The sequence below is a fragment of the Miniopterus natalensis genome, chromosome 12, assembly GCF_054644295.1.
Source record: "Miniopterus natalensis isolate mMinNat1 chromosome 12, mMinNat1.hap1, whole genome shotgun sequence".
In the NCBI taxonomy this organism is placed as follows: Eukaryota; Metazoa; Chordata; class Mammalia; order Chiroptera; family Miniopteridae; genus Miniopterus; species Miniopterus natalensis.
In genome coordinates this window covers 9,006,580-9,030,321 of record NC_142092.1, presented here as the reverse complement: position 1 = coordinate 9,030,321, position 23,742 = coordinate 9,006,580, and the positions used below count along the sequence as shown (strand labels likewise).

At 46.7% G+C, this 23,742-nt stretch overlaps 1 protein-coding gene across 3 annotated transcripts in view; it reads right to left on the bottom strand.

Annotated features, from left to right (window-relative positions):
- Positions 1-23,742, bottom strand: part of PTCH1 (patched 1) — a 60,765-nt gene that overhangs the window by 18,892 nt on the left and 18,131 nt on the right. For all 3 annotated transcript variants that reach the window (XM_016206652.2, XM_087822605.1, XM_087822606.1), the window contains 13 exons: positions 20,576-20,765; positions 17,664-17,733; positions 17,477-17,568; positions 15,905-16,103; positions 15,487-15,608; positions 14,508-14,655; positions 13,566-13,697; positions 13,022-13,177; positions 12,235-12,333; positions 11,590-11,715; positions 6,105-6,223; positions 5,090-5,492; positions 4,398-4,707 (listed from right to left, as the gene is read on the bottom strand). In XM_016206652.2, the coding sequence (XP_016062138.2) occupies positions 4,398-4,707; positions 5,090-5,492; positions 6,105-6,223; positions 11,590-11,715; positions 12,235-12,333; positions 13,022-13,177; positions 13,566-13,697; positions 14,508-14,655; positions 15,487-15,608; positions 15,905-16,103; positions 17,477-17,568; positions 17,664-17,733; positions 20,576-20,765 (2,166 nt within the window). The remainder of the gene's footprint in view (positions 1-4,397; positions 4,708-5,089; positions 5,493-6,104; positions 6,224-11,589; positions 11,716-12,234; positions 12,334-13,021; positions 13,178-13,565; positions 13,698-14,507; positions 14,656-15,486; positions 15,609-15,904; positions 16,104-17,476; positions 17,569-17,663; positions 17,734-20,575; positions 20,766-23,742) is intronic.

The following is a 23,742-nucleotide window of genomic DNA, read 5'->3' as shown; positions in this document are numbered from 1 at the left end:
AGGACATCCTGCGTTCTCCTTGTGTCTGACTTCAAGTTCACAGGTATTATTAGAGTTTTCATGAGTGAACTTCCGGTTGCTAATAAACATTGCTTTAATGGTGAAAGGGGAAAGATTCATTTCTAAAAAATAAATATACATATTTTACCTTTAAAAATAGTGACTCCTTTTCCTCCATGGTTATTTGAAAAGAAAGCCAGAGAGGACAGAGAGCGAGCCCGAGGAAGGCACAGCGGGCGCATTAACCATTTCATGCCACTGTCTGGGCTGAGCCCCGGGTTCTTCAATACAACCAGAAATTCCACGGGGAGGGGGAGCCGCGCATTCGGACTCCCAGCTTCAAACAGCAACTCAGCTGCTCCGAGCTCAGGGTGAGTGAACACGATTCTGTCAATTTGTTCCATCTGTTCGACTTGTGGAGCTAATACAAGCTGTGGGATCGGCTGCCAGGTTGTGTAAAGATCACAGCCAACACCTATTCACTCTCCACTGCTCTCTTCCTCTTTGCCACCCTTCCTCGGGAGAGGGGGTGTGGGGCAGGGAGGAGGCAGGGAGCCGGCGCGCGTGTGTGTGCAGGGAAATACCTCACAGGGTAAATTTGGATCAGATTGAGAACAGGAAGCCACAGGCCAATACAAGGGGGCTCTGTGAGAACAGATGACAAACCGCAAGCCCAGGGAGGGGAAGGAAAGAGCGGCCTGGGCCTGGGGGATGGGCGAGCCCACCAGCCCACCACACACAGCTGCGCTTGGCCTCTGTAATCAAAACCATCATTACAGACCTGACGGTCTGGCTACAGCTGTAAAGAGATAAGCGTGTTGGAAGAGAAAACAGGGCCCTGGTGACCCGGCCTGGGGTCTGGGCCATCCCGGTGTGCACACACTCTCCTCTGACACCCCCACCCCCTTTCCATTTCCCTGCTCCCCCCAAATCACCTCCCAAGTAGAGCTCCAAGCCCCAGCAGCGCAGGAAACCACATCTTTTGAACACACTGTATGTGCACGGGTTAGACGGAGCCAGTAAGAAGAAGGGTGTATTTCAGTTCACAACACGCTCTGAGCGGCTTCAAAGACACCCCCCAAAAAGGGGGCTCCATTAGTGACCAAAATGGTTAAGCTCCTGGGGTTTGAAGCAGGGGGAGGGGGAGGGGGAGCGCAGGACCCTGCCTCAGTCTGTCTCTCTTTAACTACACCTTCCTTCCGACATTGCTGTGGGCGTTGTTTTTACACGAACAGCTTGGGATGGGACCGTGGGCTCAGTGGTGACAGAGGCCCCGTTAGCGGCGAGGATGGAGGAGTGGCCGGCAGCGGGACCATGGCGGCAGGCTCCCAACGCTCACACACACTGTTTTTCATGGCAAGGCACACATGCAACCTGTACTGAGCAGATGTTATTTTATTACCTAAAGCCTTTTTTTCTGGTTTTGAAGAAAGTAAACAGGAGAGGAAAAACAACCCCACGCTTCCCCCCTAGAAAGAGGTCTGATCTGTTTTCCTCACCATAACAGAACTGTCACCCCTTTAACCCACTCCCCCTTGACCTATTAATCCTAATTTAATGCCTGCAACAACCTCATGAGATGGCCCTATTAGTACCACTTCATAGATGAGGAAACTGAGGCTTGGGAAGGGAAAACTACTTGAGAAAGGCCACCAGCAGGGAAGTGCTGGAGCTAAGCTTTGGACCCAGCAGCCTGATTCCAGAGTTGGCCTGAACCATGGATGCTCTAAATTGCCCCGAATACACTGTGGTGCCAGGAAGGATGTGCTGAAAACACAAACAAGATCAGCAGAGTTAACGTGGGCGCCAACGTCTGGTGGAGAGCGGGTATCAAAACTAAGTGTAGCTCAAAGATACTCATGCACGAAGAATCCTGGGACACCCTAGAGGGAAGCAAAGGAGGAAAAACCTGATTTGGGGAGGTCCACCCTGCTGGCAACTCAGTTCAACTCATCAGCCATGCTGCTGGCCCCCACCTGGCATCCACTCCACTTGGGATAGAGAGATGGACAAGAAACAGTCACTGACTTTACAGGAAAGTCAGGTCCTTATAATTAGTATGTTATTTTCTGACTAATTACCAAAAGCTCAAGTAACAGTGGTTGGCCTAAGTGCACCCACAATCCATGATTCTGGACACAAAACAAAAAACACTTGTTTCCACTGCCCCTTGGACATTTTACATCCATGTAAAGTTTACTTTACATGAAAAGTTTTAGCTGAAACTGTTCTCATTTTAAATATTTTGTACTGATTACTTCCTGGTGAAAAGTTCTGAGCTAATGATCCCAATTGCCGATTTTTCTTTGATATGGGACTCTACAAAGAAAACATTAATTTAAGTTTTATTTGTATAATTCAGTGTGAAGTATCAACAAACACCATTTGTATATGATGCACACTGCGATTTTTATCTCCATCTTCTTTGCATGAATGTTTAAAGATGGCACATGGGACAATTTCTGCATTGCTATTTTATATTTTTATGAATTCACCTTTCCCCAACTTGAAATATTGATAAAGACCAGTGGGATGACATGGTTTTCAATGATAATTCCATTAACAACCAATGAGGGTTCCATCACTTAACCACACAAAATGTTTGGAAGGAAAGCTGATTCAAGGATACCTCTTACTTGCAGGAACTGTTCAAAGACCAAATCAACCACCCGAAAGGCCTAAAGTACCTCTAGGGAGCCAACGGGCCTGTAGCTGACCGTTCTGTATACAGGACTCAGCTGGACACCCTGATAGTCGGATGCAGTTAGTTCTAAGGTTCCCTGGGACCCCGACTTGGGGGCATTAAATGGATCTCACGGGGTCTAGGTGGGTGCGGCTCACTTAGCAATCAAAACATGATTCAAATGCACTTTTAGAAAAGATTCTCAAGTCCCACTGCTTTAGGTCTTTAAAGGTATGAAAGAACAGAAATCATTTACAATACGCTATAAAAAGGTTATCCCTCTGCCCTGCCTGGAGACAATACCTCCGCCCCTTCCCAAACTCGACCTAACATGCCACATTGAGCACCCGAAGGAACAGCCGGAGACACTGAAATCAATTCTACAACACTCTTCCTTGACCAGATACTGGCAGCCACTGCAGATCTCTTTGTCCTCTGCGGTTATTTGCGTGTCTTTGGCCAATGGGAGGTGGGGGAAATGAAAAGCAGGGAAGCCTTCAACTGTCTTGGTCCTGTTTTGACTCATTAACCAAAAATCAGCCCTTCCCAAACTACTGTGGAAAATGGGACTAGAAACAAGCTCAAATTAATCTCAAGAGCATGTAAAAAAATATTAATGTCATGTAGTTTTCTCTGCCTTCCTCAAAAAAAGAGGTCAAATCTGGTATACATGTAATGAACAAAATTCTAGGAACACAAGTCAAAGCCAGAAACCGTACTGAACCATTTTCAACTAAACTCAAGTTGTTTAGCATTTCATGCAAACTCAGGGGGAAACTGGCTGCTTACTCTTTACATACAAGTATACTGACTAAAAACCAAAAAAGGCACTTAAATCTGTGTTTAAACACATCTAATTAAGTGGGAAATGAAGACAATCATTTGGATAATTTAAGCCAAAAAGTGTTGGAGGCCATAATTATTTGGGTATTTCAGTAACAGCATTTTTGCTTGAATTGTGTGGATAATTATCCTGATTCTCCACCTCACTTTCCATGTGTCAACACAGAATAAATGAACAGATGTTCTTGGAATCACTGAATACATTCATTCACATTCAGTCAGCAGTTAGGAGCAAATTTAGATCTTTTTTCCTTCCAGTTGACAACTATTTCCTAGAGATGTTTCTAAGAACAAGGTAAGAAGCTATAAAAGGCATGTTAAAGCAGAATTTGATTCTTTATGAAATACTGTGAGATGTGATTAAGTGTTTATTTATAAGTTTACTTCATGGCATTTTATGCTAAATCAAAAGAGGGTCAAAATATAGAACTTTAAATTATATTCACCAAGGACGCAAAATCTCTGGTGTAGTAAGCTATAATTTGGCAGGGAGTCAGCCTAGAAGTTCCATCAACACTCTGTTTTCACTTGGTCACCAAAATGAGCCCCCCCCCCCCAAAAAGAACACTAGAGGTAGCCAGCTCCAGTTTATAACTTACTTTCCCATCTAATGGGCACTCATAAATTCTTACAGAAGTTCCTCAGTCACCCAACGAACTGTTCTCATTGTTTTATAGGTGAAAACGGGCTTTGGGAGGCCGCCCCAGAAACAGTCTACATAAGAATTTTAAGCAACACCTAGAAGTCAATGAAACATGTCAGTGTTACATTAAAATCTAACACTTCAATAAAGTGAACAGAAGGAACTTGTGGGAGCTGAACACACCCAAGACCCAAGGCTGAGAGAGGATGGCGCCCCGGCAGCCCCTACCTTGCAGCCAGTCTCTGAAGTAGTGCAGCCACATTTTGGGAAGCTGTTTATTTTCTTCCAACATGACATACTTCACGTTGCTGAAGCTCTCGTGCAGGTCGTAAAGCAAGTGCTGGATATTCGGGTAGTCTGCCTTCTGGGTGACGATATACATGTTGTAGAAGGAAAAGTACTTGAACTGCGCAGCGATAAAGTCATACTCTCTGGTTTCCCGAGGCACAATGTCTGTCAGGTCCAGCCCATCGCGCACTCGGGTGGTCCCATAAAGGCTGACCCCCAGCAAGCCCAGGAAGAGGAAGATCACCACGACCTGCAACAGAGTGAAGAGGCATGAGGTCAGACCCAAGGGACGTACCTGACTCTACAGCGACAAAGAAGCTGTGTGGCTTACGCCTCCCTTCTGCCATCCCACTGGCCCCGACGTAGCATGTAGGGGGTCATTTTCCCAGAGGGAAAAACATAGACTCATAATAACCACATTTTAAAACCCTCATGAAGAGTAAAATGTTTAAAATGTGAGGAGTTCATCTAAATTCACCCCTGAAGAAGATGAGCTCATGGAAATGGCCCCGTGTTGTCACTGGACCGGCTACCCAGGCGGCCTGAAACCTGCCACACCGGCGAATTAATTCCCAAGGGGCCGGTTCTGTTATTCCCGAAGACAGCAAGGGTCTTCCGTTTGGGTAGATTACCTTGGCTTTTGGTTTCAAGAGGAAAGGAGCGTAGTGTTTCTCGGCAAAAGATGAGAGTGTCCACTTGGTGCAAGGGGGCTCAAGGCAGTGGAGGCCGGAGTCAGAGAACTGGGAGAGCAGGTCCCGCGTGGAGCTGGTGCTCTCGGGGCTCTGGCAGCTAAGCGTGTCCTGCGTCAGGGTGACGGGCTGCACGGAGATCTCGGAGAGCGGCTCGGCGGTCGTGTAGTACACGTGTGTGTGGGGGTCGTACTCCGTGCGGAGCTGCACCGTGGACTGCATGGTGATCTGCGTCTCGTGGGCGAAGCTGTGGCTGCTGTAGGGAGGTGGGGGGCTGGCGCCGGTGCTCTCGCGCGTCTCCGTGTAGGCCTGAGGTTCAACCTGAATCACCCTGCTGACACAGGGGCTGAGAGAGGGGAAACGTGCTGCAGCGGCCGCCGAGACAGGGAGACGCTGCTCTCGTTTCTGCCCATGACTGATAACACCTACTCTGCAGCTCCGACTTAGGAGACAAACAGCACGCGGCTGAACTGTACCCGCATCACCTGGCTTCTCTGTCTGGACACAGACACAGGTAGGTCAAAGGAGGCCAAAGGGATGGTTCATCCTGAATTTGGCTTCTAAACCAAGTCACATGCCACTGAACCCCTTCAAAGCATAATTCCTTACAAAGAAAAACACCCCAAAGCTGTAATTTTTCCAGATGGGTGGTTTTCAACCTTTGTTCTGCCCTAATCCATAGATGACACACTCCCAACAATGAGAAATACTGGTTCATGATAGAAATAAATCATCGTATCACAACCTCAGGGCTATGAGAATGTGGTCAGAGGGCCAGAGAACCGCAGGGGTTCTGCTATCCCTCCAAGGCGGCATCCCTGTCCACTCTCTCCACCGCCCCCACTGCACAGGCGCAGCCCGGGAAGTGCATCTCCATCCAAGTTCACAGACTGAAGCATTCTCCAAACACTACCACTCTGTACCCAACAAATAAGGCCACCGCAGCCAGAAAATGTACCTTGTAAAACAGCAGAAAATATCCAACCTCCTGTCCTCGCGTCGATACAAATCCATGCTGAGGATCGCAGGAAAAATGAGCAGAACCATAGCAAAATTGAAGACCACCACTACAGCCGCCTGGGAGCAGGAGAAAAACGTAGAGTTCAGCAATACGTCTCCTCCCAGTCAGAGGATTGCTTTGGAAATAGAGATGTTTTATTTATTGAAAATTTTTTATTTACTGACTGGTTTTTCAGAGAGAGAGGAAGAGAAACATGGATTTGTTGTTTCACTTATGTGTGCATTCACTGGTTGATTCTTGTATGTGCCCTGACCAGGGACTGAACCCTGCAACCTTGGTGTATCAGACAACACTCTAATCAACTGAGTTACTTGGCCAGGGCCTGAAAATAAAGATGTTTTAAACATCTTTCCCTTTGCAACTGAAGTGTTTAAACCGGAAATAGATGTTCAGGTTTCTCACGGCTCTGCTTCTCTCTCTCATCACTAAGAGACCATTTGACTGGACTAGGCCCCCATCATCCTGGTCCTATCCACTGCTAACAACTCCACGAACCTATAAGGCCCAACCAAACACAGGAGCTAAACTGGCATCTTGCTAGCAACCTAACTAGACAAGATCTACAAAGGCAGAACAGAGAAGATACGTGAAATGTTTCAATTTAAAACAAAAGGGAACATTTCCCTTTCACAATGTTTCTAAGAGTTCATGCAGCCCTGACTTTACACTGAGGAAATTTATATATAAGATGGATCGAGTGTATCAAAATGTCACCTTTAAAACATGAAATAAAATTTCAAACACGTCCCCTGAGGTTTTTAATAGGCACATTCCAAATAGCCCCTGGAGCAGCCTGTGGGGTGTGTGAGCGCAGTAACAGAAAAGGTCAAGGAGAGTTAAGCAGAAAGAAATTCCTGTGTGTGATTATAGTATGCAGAATAAATAAGTACAGATTCAAAAGTCACTCAATAACCTAGAATAAACACGGGGTAGATTCTGTAGTGCTTTGGCAAATCTCCTGCTGACCTAGTAAAAATTACACAATTGGGCTGTTAACAGAAGAAAGTCAACAGAGGACGGTTGAAAGGGGCTCCCCGTTCAGAAAGGCATGGGGGGGAAGCAGCACAATGAAAAAAGGCAACTGGAATGCTAAGCAACCCAGAAATCATCAGGCACTTTTCTGACAATTATACCCTCTTGTGAGGTTTTGCAAAGAACTGCTTAGTTCTAAAACCTTCTCAAACTGGGTACACATCTCAGGGTGAGGGAAGAAAGCTAACACCTAAGAAAATCACAAGAACTCCACAAAGGGCTTTGGAGAATAATTGTGAATTTATGCTCAAGGTGAAACGGCAATCCTGAGTTCCAGAAAGAGGCCTTTCAATAATTAATTCCCCGTTAAGTCCACAAAACCCAAAAATAACCAAGACGCTCCTAAAGATGACCAGAACCCTCTCTTCTTGGTCTGCTGTGAAGATTCTTCTCAATTCAGAACACCCGAGCGTGCTGACCACGCTAACATATGTACGGTACCGTAAAACCTGCAGGACAGGCTTATATTAATAAGCAAGTCACTGTCTGCACTAGAGGAGTCACCTAAGAGATAAGTACTTTAGAAAGAAAAGGCAGGGCACTATGCTGGGAACTGGAGACACAAAGGGTAAATAAGACAAAATCCTGCTCTAAGGAGCCAACACAGCCAGTCCTATAAATAAATTACAATTCAGGCTGGTTGATATAATAAAAGCAGGCACAGGGTTCTACAGCGGCCCAGGAGGGAGACAGCATGCAGGTGCGGTGCACGTGGGGTAGAATGGGTGGTCAAGGATGATATTTCAGGGAGATGGAGAAGACAAGAAAGGACTCTGGAAAGACGCAGAGCAAGGATGTGCCACGTGGAGGAAATCCGAAAGGCAAAGTCTGAGAGGGACACACTGCCACAACCATTCAACACTGAAGGGTTCAAGACTCTACGAGCAGAAGAGAAGCGAGAAAGCAGGAGCCCTGAGAGGTCAGGTCGTGCACAGGGTTCACGGATTCCTGCAGCAACCAGGAGGCAGGCGCTAGCACTGCGTCTGACGCTGCTGCCTAACAGAGACCTGCTGGTGCAGAAGGTCACCCGCCTGAGGTCACTCAGTAAGTCGGATTCAAATGCGGGCTTGACACCTATGCCCTCAGCCCCCACCTCCTGAGGGGAGGGACACGGGGTGGGGAAGAATGGGTCTGATTCTCTAGGATTTTCTAGGAAAACTTAATCCGGGGGTGGAATCCTTTCAGCTTTTCTTTAGGGTTATTTTTAGAATTCAGGAGTACAACGTAGACAAGAAATTCTGGGTAGCTCAGTTTGAACAAAAGTTCCCAAGGATGAGGCAGAGACTGGAAAGATAAGCCACGCAGGCATACACACATGGCCCAGGTGTGCAGCCAGGATGACGCGGATCCTTTCCGTGAGGGCTGCAGAATGGCTGACACCAGCCTCGTCCACTGAGGAAAAGTGCCGAGCATTTGCTGTCTCTTGGTGGAAACAGAGCAATGAGAAGAAACTCAAGTGGCTTATTACATGTGCAGGGAGTACATTGCCTGATGAGAAAATAACAACGTCAACGTCCCCTAAAGGGCACCGAAATAGTGAAAACAAACAGCAAGGATTTCTCGGCAAAGAGAAGTGTCGCTGCTGGAGCAAAGGTGAGTTTAAAAAACTGTAAGTAATTCTGAAAAGATACTGGCGAGGATTGTGCACTGTCAATCAACTCTAATTGTCCTGCTTAAAGGAAATATCCCTGCAAAGCATCTATGGTGGCCCTGCTGAGACACTTGCAGAGCACAGAGAAGAACTGGCTCTGCCTAGAGGGGCCTGCGTCTCAACCCTCTGACCACTTGGAACAATACGGCATTCTTTCCCGGAGCTGCACCGAAGAACAAATACCATTCAGTTACCAGCAAAGCCCCAGAGCAGGGCATCAGTTCCCAAAGGATTACAGCTGGTGCCACTGCTCTCTGGTACAGAGGTGGCATTTGGACAGATGGATGGAGATTGACAAGGAGGTGTGAGACAGTTTCTTCGGGGGGAAAAAAATTCTAAATATTTTGGTAAAGCTACAAAACTGGAAAATTTCCACAGGAAAATTCCTAAGTTAACATAGGTTTATTATTGGATAGAACCTCTTTGGGCCTCTCCCTTCTGATACTTCATCTGTAGCACCCTGAAAATATAAACACAAATGAATGCCTACAGTCACAACTTAGCGCAGTTCACTGAAGGAAAGAGAAGCCGCACAGTGGTCAATTTCAAATGTCAACACATGAACCAGCTTTCAAGTTTCTCAAGCCCATGGCGCAGTCTCTCTTTCCTTACATTTCCTTCTTTTAAATTTTGTTTGTTTGACAGAGAATGAGCTAGTGTCGTGGGAAGCCACTCGTTAATCTGAGGACTCTGGGAAGCTGCAGGTGCAGTTTTCTAAAGTGACACTCCAAGTGCCAGGGAACAGTAACGCAAAACCGAGAGCATTCACTCCTCGGCCAGGTGCTTACCCTGGAAGGACTGAGCGTACTGGACTCTCTAAAGGCGTTAGGAAAACTCATGTAGGGTTTCAGACACCACACCACAGGGTGCCGTTAGGGAGAGGACGCCTTGATGAGCCCCCAGCGGGGACTGGGAGGGGAGACGAGAAAATGTGGCACTAGGAGGCAAGGAGCATGAGGCAGAGCAGGCAGAGGACAGTGAGAGAAAGGCGAGCAGGAAGGGGACAGGGGACAGTCCCACTGCTTAGGCTCTAGAACAGCTTCTCAGTTCCAGAATCTCTGCGTGTGAAGCAAGAACAGACATCCAGGGGGGCTGCGCCCACGCTCGCCTGGGCAGACGGCACTCTAAAGCCTTAGCTGCACCGACAATTCAGCGGCGCCTGTACTATCCCCACATTACTACGCGGTCAGGTGTACTTTCTTTTTCCTGAGCTTCGTCCTGGTTTCAGAATTAACTTTATCTATTTATTCACTTATTCCCTCTACTTTTATATATATTTACAGCAAAATAAACCTTTTTTATTGTTTTAAATCTTTTTTACTTTTGGGAGTGGGTAGTCATAGTGATTGGTACAAAATATGTTTTCATGTGATACCTAACACTAAATATCAAACAGGTCTAGTGTTCCAAACACGGCAGGATCCTCAGCTGCTGTATCAGTGATTAGTGAAATGAAATTCAAATACGAAGACTAAAAAAGAGCTAATAGTGTTGACAAACATGTAAACAGAAACCTAATTTATGATTTGTCTCTTCTCGGTCACAATCCTTAGAACCTTTTGGTGACTAAGGAGAGTCAAGCAGTATGAAAGTAAAGCTGGGTGTCACAACAGTTTAAAAAGTGAACATCAAAAGTGGTTTCCTTTAAAAACCTGGCCATCTCATGAATCACACATTATATTGTCAGGAGAAAAAAATAAAGAAGGAAAGGAAAAGCCATGGCTCCTTTCATATTTTTTGGAAAAGAGTTGAAGCTTAGATTGGGGATAAATGGTGATGGAAAAAAAAATTTACATATAGTCAACAAAACTCCAACAACATCCTTGAGATATCAAACCGCTAAAGCATTGCAGGCTTAGGAAGACCACCAAGTGGTCAAGTAGCTGTTTTTATCTGCTGGGGACAGACTGAAGGATTCCTGGGAGTTTCCCACAGATGCAGAGAAACACCAGTGCTTGAAGCCCGCACAGAGCTGACTGCAGCTGCAGCCCAGCCTGGAGAACTCGCCAAGCTCACAATTCGCATAAACTGGCTCTTTGAAAAACTTCTTGATGGCTTGTAGGTGTGAAAGGGCTGCTTTGGAGGAGAGAGCAGAACAATTCGGGAACCAAAGAAGGGATAGGAACTGAGAGTTTTCTTGGGCAGCCTAAGAGGGAAGCCGTGAACCAAAAGGAAAGAGAAAAGGGGACAGGAGAGTCTGTGGAAGCTAACTAAGGAAAGGAGGTGACAAGGGCCCATCAACGAACCCTCCTGCGGGCAGCGAATGGCCACACATACTCACACAGTGGCATTTAGTCAATCAGTTTTAAGTTATTCCCTAGCCTGGGCTACCCTACCATCTCTTCATTGTCAATGAAGTCTGTTCCATTCAGCCGCCTGGTGTTGGGCTGCTTTAGGGAAATCAGGAGAGAGGGTGGCATGCTTGCAGAGGACTCCTGCCTATCTGGAGTGGGGGCTCCCTGGCCTCCCATATGGCGTGGCCCTGGTACCACTTCAATTTAACTATAAATGAAAAGGGCAGCTCCCTAAGGCACCCGGTCTTGAGGATACCCAGGCTACAGGCATCTGGGCTACAGGGCTTGAGAGGAAGGAGAGAATCTTCAAACCCTTTTTAGAGGGAATGTCAGGGTTATGGCTTAAGGAAACATCTGCCAGAAAAAGATGTGACTTCAGTTCATGACAGCAGGACCGTCAGCTGCGGTGTGGATGCTCACGGGGACTGCATCCCTGGAGACTCACCTGGAGGGAGAAGGCCCGCAGAGCGGGAATGGGGATGAGCGCGGCCATGAAGAAGGCGGTGACGTTGCTGATGGACGTGAGGGCCACGCTGGCTCCCGTGCGCTTGAGGCACTCTCCGGTCCTGTCCTGGGGACGAGACAACACGGTGCTGAGAGCTGCACAGGACAGGGCTTCCTCAGAGCACAGACTGTGTGCACAATTCCAGTACAAACTAAGACAAGTGGTGGCTCCTGATGCTGCTCTTAGGCGCTGAGAAAGCAGTGTCTCTGCCTTGCCCCCAGCACGGGCCCTGGGAGCGTTTTCAGTACTATCCACACACTCGTGTGTTGTTCACGGTCATTACCGTCCAGAACACAAAGCTACACGATAATGACTTAGTATCTGTTTAATATGATTTAAAAGGTGGTGGGGACAAAGTGACCCCCGCCCCCAGGGAAACAAACCTCAGGGAAACAAACGTGCACTTTGGAGAATAGCTCCTGAGAGTCTCCTAACTGACTTTCCTTATGTAGAGCCAGTAACATGTCATCTGACTTGGAACTCAGTTAGTTACTGGGGCAGACGAAGGAAAATGAAAGGACAAATACTCTGGAACAGAGGGGCTCCGGCTGTCCCCAAAGCTTTATTCTTTTGTTTTTCTGTTACCTCAAAGGGGATTCTTTTGTTCTGTCCTGTTTCACTAAATGCGTGTGCCAGCAGGAAAACATCATCCACCCCGACGCCAAGAGCAAGAAATGGCAAAACCTGTGGCGAGAACCGAGGACAGAGCGTTAGACATGGGAGGTTCACGTCTGACAACTCCACGGCTATTCAAAACCCTGCCACCAGCACCCCCAACAGCTACCCAAAGGACAGCTTACAGTACCCGTGGGGAAGAACTTCATTTTATCTAATCGCTAAATCCCCAAAGTCTAGCAGTTTTAGCTCACAGATCTTACACGTTTCTAAGCACCACATACAATGATTGATTGTTTTTTTAAGTTAATACATGAGAAGGAGTGTAACTCATCTAAAGCGGTGGCTCCCCGAGCATGATCCCTGGACCAGCATCATTGGGAACTGGTTAGAAACGGAAATTCTCCACCCCCATCCCAAGCCAACGGACTCAGAAACCCTGAGGGTGGGGCCAGCCATCTGAGTTTCCACAAACCCTCCAGGTGATTGTAATGCACGCTGAAGTTTGAGAACCACTGCTCTAATAAGTGATCTAAATTCCACTGATAAGTGAAACATCTCTACTGATCATCAGGCCCATTCCGATCTTCGGCCCACAGATGAGTGGGAGTGCTCCGTCTAAAGACAGCACTCCCCTGAGAGATGTGGCATCCTAGAGGAAAAGGCTGGAAGACCCTTCAGGTGACATGGACACACAAGAGGCCTGAGCCTGGGGAGGGGTGTTGGTCAACAAAGCGATGGATGGCTCCCTGAGTACCTGAGTTGTTGCAGCATTAAAGGAAATCCCGATCAATGAGCACAGGCCCAATCCTGCAGCCACTGACAGTGCAACCAACAGGACGCCAGCCAGCCCCACGGCACCCTGGGACTTGGAGCAGTCCCAGCGCAGCATGGTTAAACAGGCATAGGCAAGCTGCAAGCAGAACCGTGGAGGGAGGGTGAGGGGAAAGGGAGAAGGGGAGAGGAGGGAGGGGAGACACAAAACAAAAGCCAAACATTAGAATGTGTAAGGATTCTAATGTTTTCCCCCACCCCTCACCCCAAATCAAAAGGTAAAAAAAACTTATGAAATCCAACAACCACAAAAATTTATATTACAGACATCACATGAAATGATACAAATCAAAGATGGGCAAACTGCTTCACAGGACCACTTCTCAAACTGTTATGAAGCCCGAGCTCTCTCTTTCTTAGATGCACATGTGTGTTAAGAGCAGTTAAAAAGCAGGAGCCATCATGGAAAGGTAAAAACCAAAACCAAAAGAAACCCAAATGCCCAGGGGGATTGAACTGATTGTTACCATCAGTAAGTAGCCACTCGCCACCCGGATGACGCTGACATCCGAGAAGGACTTGAGGATGTCGTCCAGGGTTGTTGTGGTAAAGGAAAGCACCTTCTGAGTGGAGTTCTGGGCGACGCTCTGATGAACCACCTGTGGTCACAACATAAGGGTAAGTCCCAGACGAAATGGAATCTTCAATGAGCTTCAATAGCACAGGCGTCAGGGGACACATCCCCTCAACCCAACCCCCACTTGCTTTCTAATGCATTATAAAGAGTTCTGCACAATTCAGGTTTGAACTTGGACTCACAGTAGATGCCCTGGGCCTGGGACAGTGAAGGTGACCACTAATCAAGTGAGAATGGGGGGCTGTGGTGAGCCGGTGTCATTTAAATTCACTCCCAGGGCTTTATTTACTCTGTGGGGAAGACTGCTGCTCCCCTCCCCTTAGCTCTACAAGGGTCCCATCAGTTCCCCCTAATCGAAAACAACTCGCTCTTAAGGGCCCTCCTCCCCCGTTCATTTGCTGGCCACCTTTAAAAGGTCGCATGCAGCTCAGGAGAGGTCACTGCTTGGGAAACAAAGGCCAGCTCCTGTCACATGACCTAACCAGGGGAACTGCAGCTGTGAACAGATTCTATGCCTTGCTAATGTTTTCCAGATACCTTTTCTTGCTAACCAAGTGTTTTTTTAAACAGTTATGCCTAAACCCCGGAGTTCAAAACCGGTTACTCAAAATGTTTCAGGGCACCCCAATTAGCATTAGCTTTGCCCAGGTATTAAGATTTTCAATATCAAGAAAAGCAAAGAATGTTTTCATCCCGCAAGTTCCCAGACTTGCAGTTTGTTTTGAACATGAATTCTGATGGAAAAAAACGTTTTTTAAATCATCGCAATGAAGTATTTAGGAACGAAGGGGCTTGTGCCCGGGTTAAAGGTGGGTGTGGGACGCCGCTGTACCTCCACGTAGGTCCTCTGCCATGCCTCCAGGATGGCTGCTGCCTTGTCCTCATTCCAGTTGATGTGTGAGACGTATTCGTACCCCTTGAAGTGCTCGTACATCTGCTTGGGCGTCATTAACTGGAACATGGTCTGCAAGGCATGGGCACTGCAACGGGGGGGGGGGGGTTGAAGGCCTAGATCAGCACCCCCAGGAAGCAGCTCTTACTGTGTAAAATCCCAAACGAGTGCCCCCACCTCACCCGCAGTCATTCTATCCTTCTACATGAGCACATGTTTCCATTAAAGCCGGACCTGGATGGTTATTTTATTTAATAGATTGATGTACCATATTAAAGGTGTAACCTTACAAACCTTTTACAGATAGACCCCAAAATTAAATTAATAGGCAATTTCCTTTCTCAGTTTCTACTCAATGAAACAGGAAGGGGAGAGGAATAGATAGCTTGACCAGAGATGCTGGGCTCAGCCCTGCACGCTCGCTCACTCGCTCGCGCGGAAACCCCAGCCGACGGCCTTCCCGAGGGAGGAAGCGCAGACGGATGCCTGACACCTGACGGCGCGGGCCGCAGTGCACGGAGGGGATTCTTGGTTGGCCGTCATTTGCTGGTCTTTCTCTGCAGCTTAACAGGCTACGACAGTGTTCAGCTCGTACCACTTAACTCCACAGACTGTGACCTACGTCTCTTGTCTGCTTTACACGCGCCCCGATTTTCTATATAACGGGCAGATCTCAAACCCCGTATTCATTAACTACAGTCTCAATGAAAACGGCAAAAACGCTCTCGAAAAATTCCCTACAAGGTGCCGTTCTGAGCTGGTCCGGTGGGCTATGATTTCCTAACGTGCCGCTAGGCCAGACTGCCAGCGAGGACGCCGGTTCCGCATGAATGCAGATACGCCTGCAGCCGCCAGCAGGGAAGTGCTGCTGGGGACAGGCCGCAACGGGGCGGCTCGCACGCTGCCGTGTGTCGGTTACCTGACGAGCTTCCCGGTGCTGTTCTTGACCGTGCCACCCACAATCAGCTCCTCCTGCCAGTGCATGTACTTCCTGGACAAGCCATGACATCCGCCATTCAGGACAAGGGCCATATCAAGAGGCTAGAACAGAAAGACAGCCACATAATTGCGGGAATTAGCAGGCAGGTCACATGCCTTGTTAAAATCCAGTGCATTCAGGGCTTGTTTGCTTCGGAGAGAACATTAAACACAAGGCTAATGAGAGGCGTATGGCAAATCTTCCAGCAAAATTTCAATCTTATAAACAAACTTAGTTCCACAGACTTTAAAAAATGTCACTGAGAATGAAATCTTAAAAATGAAGATAATAAACTGAAGAATGGGGGACACATCAAAACGTCGCCTGCCCACCCTGAGAAGAATCGCGGGCGACTCACTTTGCTGGCGTTTTTGTTGGGGGCCGTGGCGGGGCAGTCGGGGTCGGCAGGGTTGAGGCAGGGCCGGTCCATGTAGCCGTGGCCCACTTCCGCCTTGTTCAGCATTTCCTCCCAGCTGTCTACTTGATAGTTTATTTTCTTTAACTCTTCTAGGAATTCCAAAGGGTCAAAGTTTGTCCACTGCAAAGGAGGCTTACCTCTGCGAAAGAAATCAGGAGGCAGGCCAATGAACAGAGGCTTCCAAACCCCTAGTAAAGTGACAAGACTGCAAGTAGTGCACGTACTACCTCCAATTACATGTGGCTTCTGGGTGATGCTTCCCTTCTGGGAGCCTGGCATAAAAAAAACAAGTGCTCCTTTCTGGTCTACCTGCATGCAAACCTAAGTCAGGAAAGTAATTCTTCAGTGAAGGCGGCAAGCAGAGAGCTGATAGGCGAGTGAAGGCATGAACAATCTGTACTTGCCGACATAATGTACCTTAATACCTGAAAACAATCAGCCAGTGGTGCTTATAAACAGAAGACTGAGATTCAAAATTAAGGGGGGGGGGGCACAATATCAAATTAGCACTTGCAAGCCTAATAATGGCTTTGTACATGTCATCAATCAAAATATTTGATCTCCATTACCTGTAATAATCCCATACTTATGAGCTCCCTGTGACAGCCTGGCAGTCAGCCCCCTAAGCCCCCTGCCGCCTCTGCCATCACCGCCATCCAGGCCACTTCCCCCCACACTCACTTTTGAATTTGTGCTGTTGACAGACCAGAAAGGCTTTTGGCTGCCTGTTATGTGGTTCAAACCACACTGTAGCTGCTTAACCAGGCTGAAGTCATTATTCAGAATCTCCCAACCAGAAAACACAAAACCCCTTATTGCCCATCTAAAACTGTATACTGAAGGTCAGGGTATGGCCACTGCAAATTGCTTTTGCAGATATGTACAAGCTAGGGCAGAAACAATAACCCAAGCAGCAGCTCTTGCATAATTAACTGAAAATGTCAACACTGATTAACAATTATTCTTTAAATGATGAGGTGCATATAATATTCAACTGCTAAACTACGAAGCATCTACTACCAGGGCCTTGAAAGATAGAGTCCCCCCTTAAATGCCATTAATGTGATCCAAAGAAAGGTTAACATCTTACTCCGCAGGAAGATCTCAACTTTAACTCAAAATATTTAGTTCTGACATGCACCCACTAATAAATTCTCTCCTTAAAAGATAAGCTAAGCCTACTTGAGTGAGGTCTAAAAAACTGCCAACATTTTAAAGAGTTAAAAATCACACGTACTCTGAAATCATTTGCATTTTATTTGCATATAAATAGGCTGGTAAAAGTGAATGAAATTTAATGATGCCTACAGAACGTTTTTCAAAAAGAGGAAAAATATTCTGCTGAAGTCCCCTCTCCCCGCCCCAAACTATTCACTCAAAAAATGCACATGGAATTTCAATGTTTTTATTTCTTGTTCGAAACTGAAATAGAATAAACAATGATAAAGTAATATCAGAAACATTCTAGAGCTTAGAAATCACAAGCATCAGAAAACAGGATCATACACTTACAGTAGGTATGCTGTCCCAGATTGCAACTTGGCCCCTTCCCAGAAGCAGTCCAAAGGTGTAATAATTAAACAAGGGTAAAGATATTCTATTATCTGTCAAAGTCAAAAAGAATATGCCATGCGTTAGGCTAAGGCACACCACTGGGGTGCTTTTGAGAATTTTCTTTGTAAATGAAAAGAAAATATACCTGATCCATGTAACCTGTTTCTGTGATAAGTTCTCCGGATTTGTAACACAAATGTTCCAATTTCCACTGCCTAGTAAAGAGCGGAGACAAAAATTTCTCATTGTAATAAAGTAAGCAAATCAGTGCAAAATCGGAACTATAGAATATATAAGAAAGAATCTCAATTTTGATTACTTTTAAGTATCTGTCAAAACGAGCAGAGCTTTTGCCAAGTAGAGACCCAACAAGCTTGCTTTAATGAATAGATAATACTCAATTGTAATTAACATGTGGGTGTTTATGTAAATGAATGCTACCAAAGTACTTGAGAAGTCTTGTTTTCTTAAGTGTTCTCCCAATAATCTTGTTTACACCATTAATCTGCTTTTCCACATACATTAAACAACTTCAGGGCAAATAATTCAGAGCTGAATTATCACAAATTCAAAATAACCGGGGACTCAATCAGTAAGGCTTATAATGTATCAACATATATTCAGGTGGGAAAATATTACTGATTTTTTTTTTTACTGGAAGATAATGTCCTTATTAACATACAGTGTTCAAAATGAACTTCCTTACTCTTAACCATGAATGAATGTTGTAAACAACACCAGGCACATCCATTTCCCACCTTATAGTCTTTCTTTGTCCTGTAGAAATGATATTAAGTATACTGACCTACACTACAGTCACCTTTCATCTATTACAGAGTTCTGTACTATTAAAGACTTCCGTTCTTGCTAGAAGAGTGCTATATAAGCCTATGCCTTTAGGGAGATAAATCTAACTTAAAAAAAAGAAGTTTGGAAATGGTAGGGGAGAGAAAGCCAAGCGAAGAAAAAATAGATATAAAAAGCTCTCTCCAAGCTGCTCTATTTTATTGATCACCCAAAGGAGCATTCTGGACTTCTCCTTCCCTGTGGCACCCGCCGATACATCCCTCAGCGTCCACTAAATCGTCACCTTCCCGCTAAGCTTTCTTTGACCCGAGGTATTAAGAACGGCCCCTTTCTCTTGAGCACTGGCTGCTCAGATCTCCTGCCTGACACCTGGAGCACCTGCAGTGGGGCCTGCCTGTGTCTGGCTTTGTACACGCTCACCTATATGGATGTCTTTTTCCTCCCTGACTAGACTGTCAGCTCCCTCGGCAGGACCCTCGTTATCAATCCACTCATCCATCTATGTAACTGCTCATATTTTAACTCCATACAGCATCAACACGGACTGTCCAGCAAGAGTAGAATCTCTCAGTTATTATCACTTGATGAATTAACTCTTACTTTAAACTTGCTTTGAGAAGGGAGTGGCTGTGGTTAGAAAAACCACTGGGCTTCAAGCCATAGAAAGGGTATGAAACCTGGCTGTACTATTTCATAAATGTATAACTTGGACAGATGCTCTAATCGATCTAATTCCTAATTTTCTCACCTAAAAAATGAGATGGGTTGAACTAGGTGTTCTTTAAAGTTCATGCATAAAAATTCTCTGGTTCCATCTTGGCTAAGAGTGTTATTTCATTGCATGGATGCTTTCACCTTCTCCTAAAGTAAATGACAAGCGCCTCAAGGTAGGCTCCAGTTACATAAGAATGTACCCAGTACACTCACAGTGGCACTGGAGCAACCATTTCCACTTGCAAAATTTACAAAATTGCACCAGGTAGTTGCTTACCCTACAAAGCTCCTGACAGACTGGGAGGGAGGGCTGTGCAGGTAAGAGCTGGGATGTGCTCTCCACCCAAGTTTGCTTGACAAAAGCACTAAGATACAGCTCCTTACATTTTCTAAAACCCTTTCCTATATATATGAACCTGATCTTGTTCTGGGAACCTCCTGAGGGCAATAGAGCAAACATGATCATAACTTCGAGCACAGGTGAGGAAACAAGAGTGTGCTAAAGACAGGTGACTTGTCCCAGGACCTGCCTCCAGCTCGATGGGTCTTACAGCCAATCCAGTGAAGTCCATGCAGAGTTGAGGTTGCAGCAGATACCAAGTATAGACTTTCATTTCATTCTCCCTCCTCCCCAACCACTGAATATGTCTACACTGCCACTTCCTCCCCTCCCCAGTGAAAAATAAATCGCACTTGCCAACCACTCAGTTAGGAGGCGCTGAAAGCCTATGGGGGCAGGACGGAGTTACATAAATGTCAACTCAGTGGTCCCCTGGAAATGGGGTTTAGTGATAGTCATCTCAACGGTTTAGGAAGATCCAGTTGAATCCATCAATCCAGGCAGCCAGTCAATCAACAAACTCCCAGCGCCTGCCCTGACCTAAGTGCTGTATAAGAACAGACAAGATGTGAACCCCGCCCTGGTACCTCACAGCTTAGATGGGTAAGGAAAAGTGCCAGAGCTCTTCCTCTGCTGCTACGATACCCACAGCATTGTTAAGTTAGCATGAAGCTAAAGGGTAATATTTTGTAAAGCTGTGCATGAGTCCACCCTATTCCACCTGCCTGTCAGCAGGAGTTCGCCATAGTGGCTCAACCCCCTATTTGCTTTGGTGACACAAACCAACTGTCAGCACCTACAGCGAATACAAGGGAACGAGCAGTAACTTTCTTTTTCATTCCTGTCCTTTTCTTACTCCTTGCAAGCTGACCAAAGGCAATTCAAAATCTGTTCTAAAAACAGCTCAAGTAATGAAACATCTTAAGAATAGGTGTGCTGTGTAGCATCCCAATGGCTGCTTGAAGGACCATACCCATTGGGTATAGTGCCAAAATACTCACTGAAAATACATTATAAAGTCATGTACTTGGTTACCAAACTCTAGAAATGAATCAAGATTAAAAAAAAAATAACTTCATTAAAAAGGTAATTTCATTAAAAAACGATTTGAATGAACACCCCACATGTATTTCTAGAGCAACCTTATTTATTAAAATAAAGGGGCCTAAGGGCGAAGCCTCTTCCCCCCGCCTTACCTGTTATACATATAGACGTGGACCCGGCTGGCCTGGAGCGCCGAGTCCAGGTGTTGACGGAGCGCTTCTGTGGTCAGGACGTTAGCACCTTCTTCTTTCGGCGTCTGGATCATGAGTTGAGGATTAAACATAGCCTCTTCTCCAATCTTCTGGCGAGTATAATTTAATTCACGACTGACTCGTCCACCAACTGACAAACATGTACAGGTTTCAATTAGAACAGCAAAATCCCCACAAGCCCGCGTTCTGTCCTACCTCTCTGAGAAACGGGACACACCACACACAAACAGGGTAGGAAAGTGTGTGGCACATGTTCGAGGAACAGCAGTCACGTTATCGTTGCCAGCAAGGTGTAACTTTACCAATAATAAACATAAGCAGTATGCACTAAGCCCATTAAGGGCTGTCCGGCCTGTCACCCACGAGAACCTAACCCACGGGTGCTTTGTGCGCCTTCTAGCGAGTGTGCAAGGGGGGAGGGGCCGAAGAACCTGAGACCCCTTTCCCTCGCAGACCAGACCAAATACCACGGCACTTCACACAATTTCTTTCACTTGTATAAACAATGTGCCCCCACAGCACATTTCAGGATAAATGGCTTCAATTTACACTCTTCTCCTAAATAATCTGGCAAAGGTAACAAGGAAATGTTTCTCCTTGTGGAAAAAGAAACAAAGAAAGGTGACACGTGTATGCAGCCTAAAACCTGCCAGGAGAAGATGAATAATGGGACTCGCGGCAGCCGCACACAGGCAGTCCCACTGGAGAGGGACCAAATGTGTCAGCTGTGGCCGTCCTGGGCAGGCCCCGGAACCCGGCTCTCTCAGGCGCACCTGGTCAGCATCCAGAAAACACAGGTGCCAGGTTGAGCCGCCTCGGGGCAGGCAGCCTGGGCTCTGGGAGCTCCCGGGAATTCTCAGCCTGCGGATGAAGCCAGCGCCCCGCCCCAGCACCAAGCCTGCCCTCCCGCGGGCAGCCAACGCTGGGCGAGCTAGAAGCCAGGGCAACTGGGCACAAGTGGCACTGTTGCTACTGACTCCTTTTGTCTTCCTCCTGGGGCCCTAGGGGGTATTTCAGTGATGGTTTTAGAACACGCCGAGCTCAGACGCTGCACCTGGCTGGCCGGGAGGTATGGCAGTGTCGGGAGGAGGGGCGAGGTGAGGCTCTGGAGGTGCTTTGATCCCACGCAGTCAAGGGTAAGGGGCTGCAAGGAAGGGGCTGGAGGAGCAGCAAACACAACCCCAGAGCCGCTGCCCACACACCCCAGGGCCCACAAGCGAGTCTGAACGGTCCTACACGCGCTGACAGTGAGCGCTGGCTGAGAGGCAGGCCTTCAGCTACGCTGGTCAGAAAGTCCTCAGTGATCACTGCAGCTTTCCCACGAGGAGAAACCCTTTTTCTTGGAGCTTAGTATTCAAGGACATAAACATTTGGTTTGGGCAAGTAAATAAGTACTGGGAACTGCAGGCTGTTTAGTGCTCTTGGCATATTTTACAAACAAGGGGCAGGCTAAAAAGCAAGTAATGCCCTCATTAGGAAAACTAGTCTAGAGTCACAGGATCATCTGTGCAGGTTCACGCAGATGGGCCCTGGCCACCTCGGAGCTCTGCAAGGTGAGGCTGAACAGACTGAGTGTCAGTCAGAGAGAAGGAGGGGGTGTGTGGGGGGGGGAGGGGAGTGCGGGAGAGGATGAAAGAGGGGGAGAGGAAAAAGGGGGGGAGAGAGAGGGAAATTATCAACTGGTTACATAAAACCTCAAGCAGAACTTTGACATATGCCCTGGGGAATTAGGGAGGAGCTTGCAATCAATTTGAAGTTCAAGAAAGACCACAGGAAAACACATGCAATGCAGGATAAATTTACAGAATGCCACAGGCCCTTTGCAGAAGGCTCCACTGAAGCCGCCTGCAGCCAGGGTCTGGCTGGCTCCTTGGGCAGAGATCATAATGCATTACTCTAACCAATTAACTAGTGGGCTGAATTACACTCAATCCCACCTTCTCTAGAGACAGAAAAGTAGTCTGAGGCTAAAAAGTCAATTATTAGCCCAGAGGTCACCTCTGAAAAGCTACAGCACACCAACAAGCTCTGAACGGCCTTTCTAAAAAGAAGCTCAACCTCTTTCCTTTTCCTGCTCTGTGACATCAAGGCCTCACACCTATAAATCATTTATGTTTCCACCTGCCTCCTCAAGCATTGGGTAGCATGAGATTTCTTATTCTGCTTACAAAAGCCACACTTCCTTTACCTTTATTGAAGCTTAAAACTTCAGGTAAATTAAGACCATAAGGTAAAAACAACCAACCACAGAAGAGGACCACAGGCCCTGTCCCCCACCTTAGCAGAGCAGCGGCCGTAACTACAACCGATAAGGTGATGACCCAAGGGAGGGGTGCACACAAGGGGAATCACGTCAGGGCTCCTGCTGGGAGGGCTCTGACACACTCCTCCAGACCAATCTCGTAACAGCAGTTATTCTAGGACAGGGGCTTTCAGAAATGACGCTGTTTCCTACCAAATGTAAGATGTACCTCAGGGACTTCATAACCTCACCTTTTTAGATGTTTTAAGATATATACTTAAATAAACCCACATATTTTAATAAAGGTGTATATTTTCAGGTGTCTGGAATTGAAAACCAAACTCTTCCATCTCTTTGCTCAAGTGATAAATACGAGAGTATTTTGTTAATGTGACAACCAGTTTCAACCAAGATAAGACTATCACCATAGGTGGAATGAGCAATGCAAATTGAAAGACCCTGAATTCTACAGTTTCCTCACCCACCTATGCTGTTTCCTACTTTTGAGTGTTGTTACATTCCATTTATTTTTACACTTCACGTGGCCGTATTTTACTTAGCATTTCATCTTACATTTAACTACATAGAAATTTTTTGCAAAACTATTCAGTAATTTTTAAAAAGTTTAGTTGATGTCCACTTTACATGACAAACGGTCATAACACAATTCACCCATCTGCCGAGCATCTTGGGTCGTGTGCTAAGCCGTGGGGTGCCGCAGTGGATGGGACCCGTGTGTCTTCCACTCCAGAGGCTGCCCAGCGGTGAAGCGGACACGCAACAGACAGGCAAAGCAACAAAGTAATCTCAGGGCCCGGCAAGGGCCACGCAGGGAACAGACATGCCTGGGTGGTGGGGCAGGAGC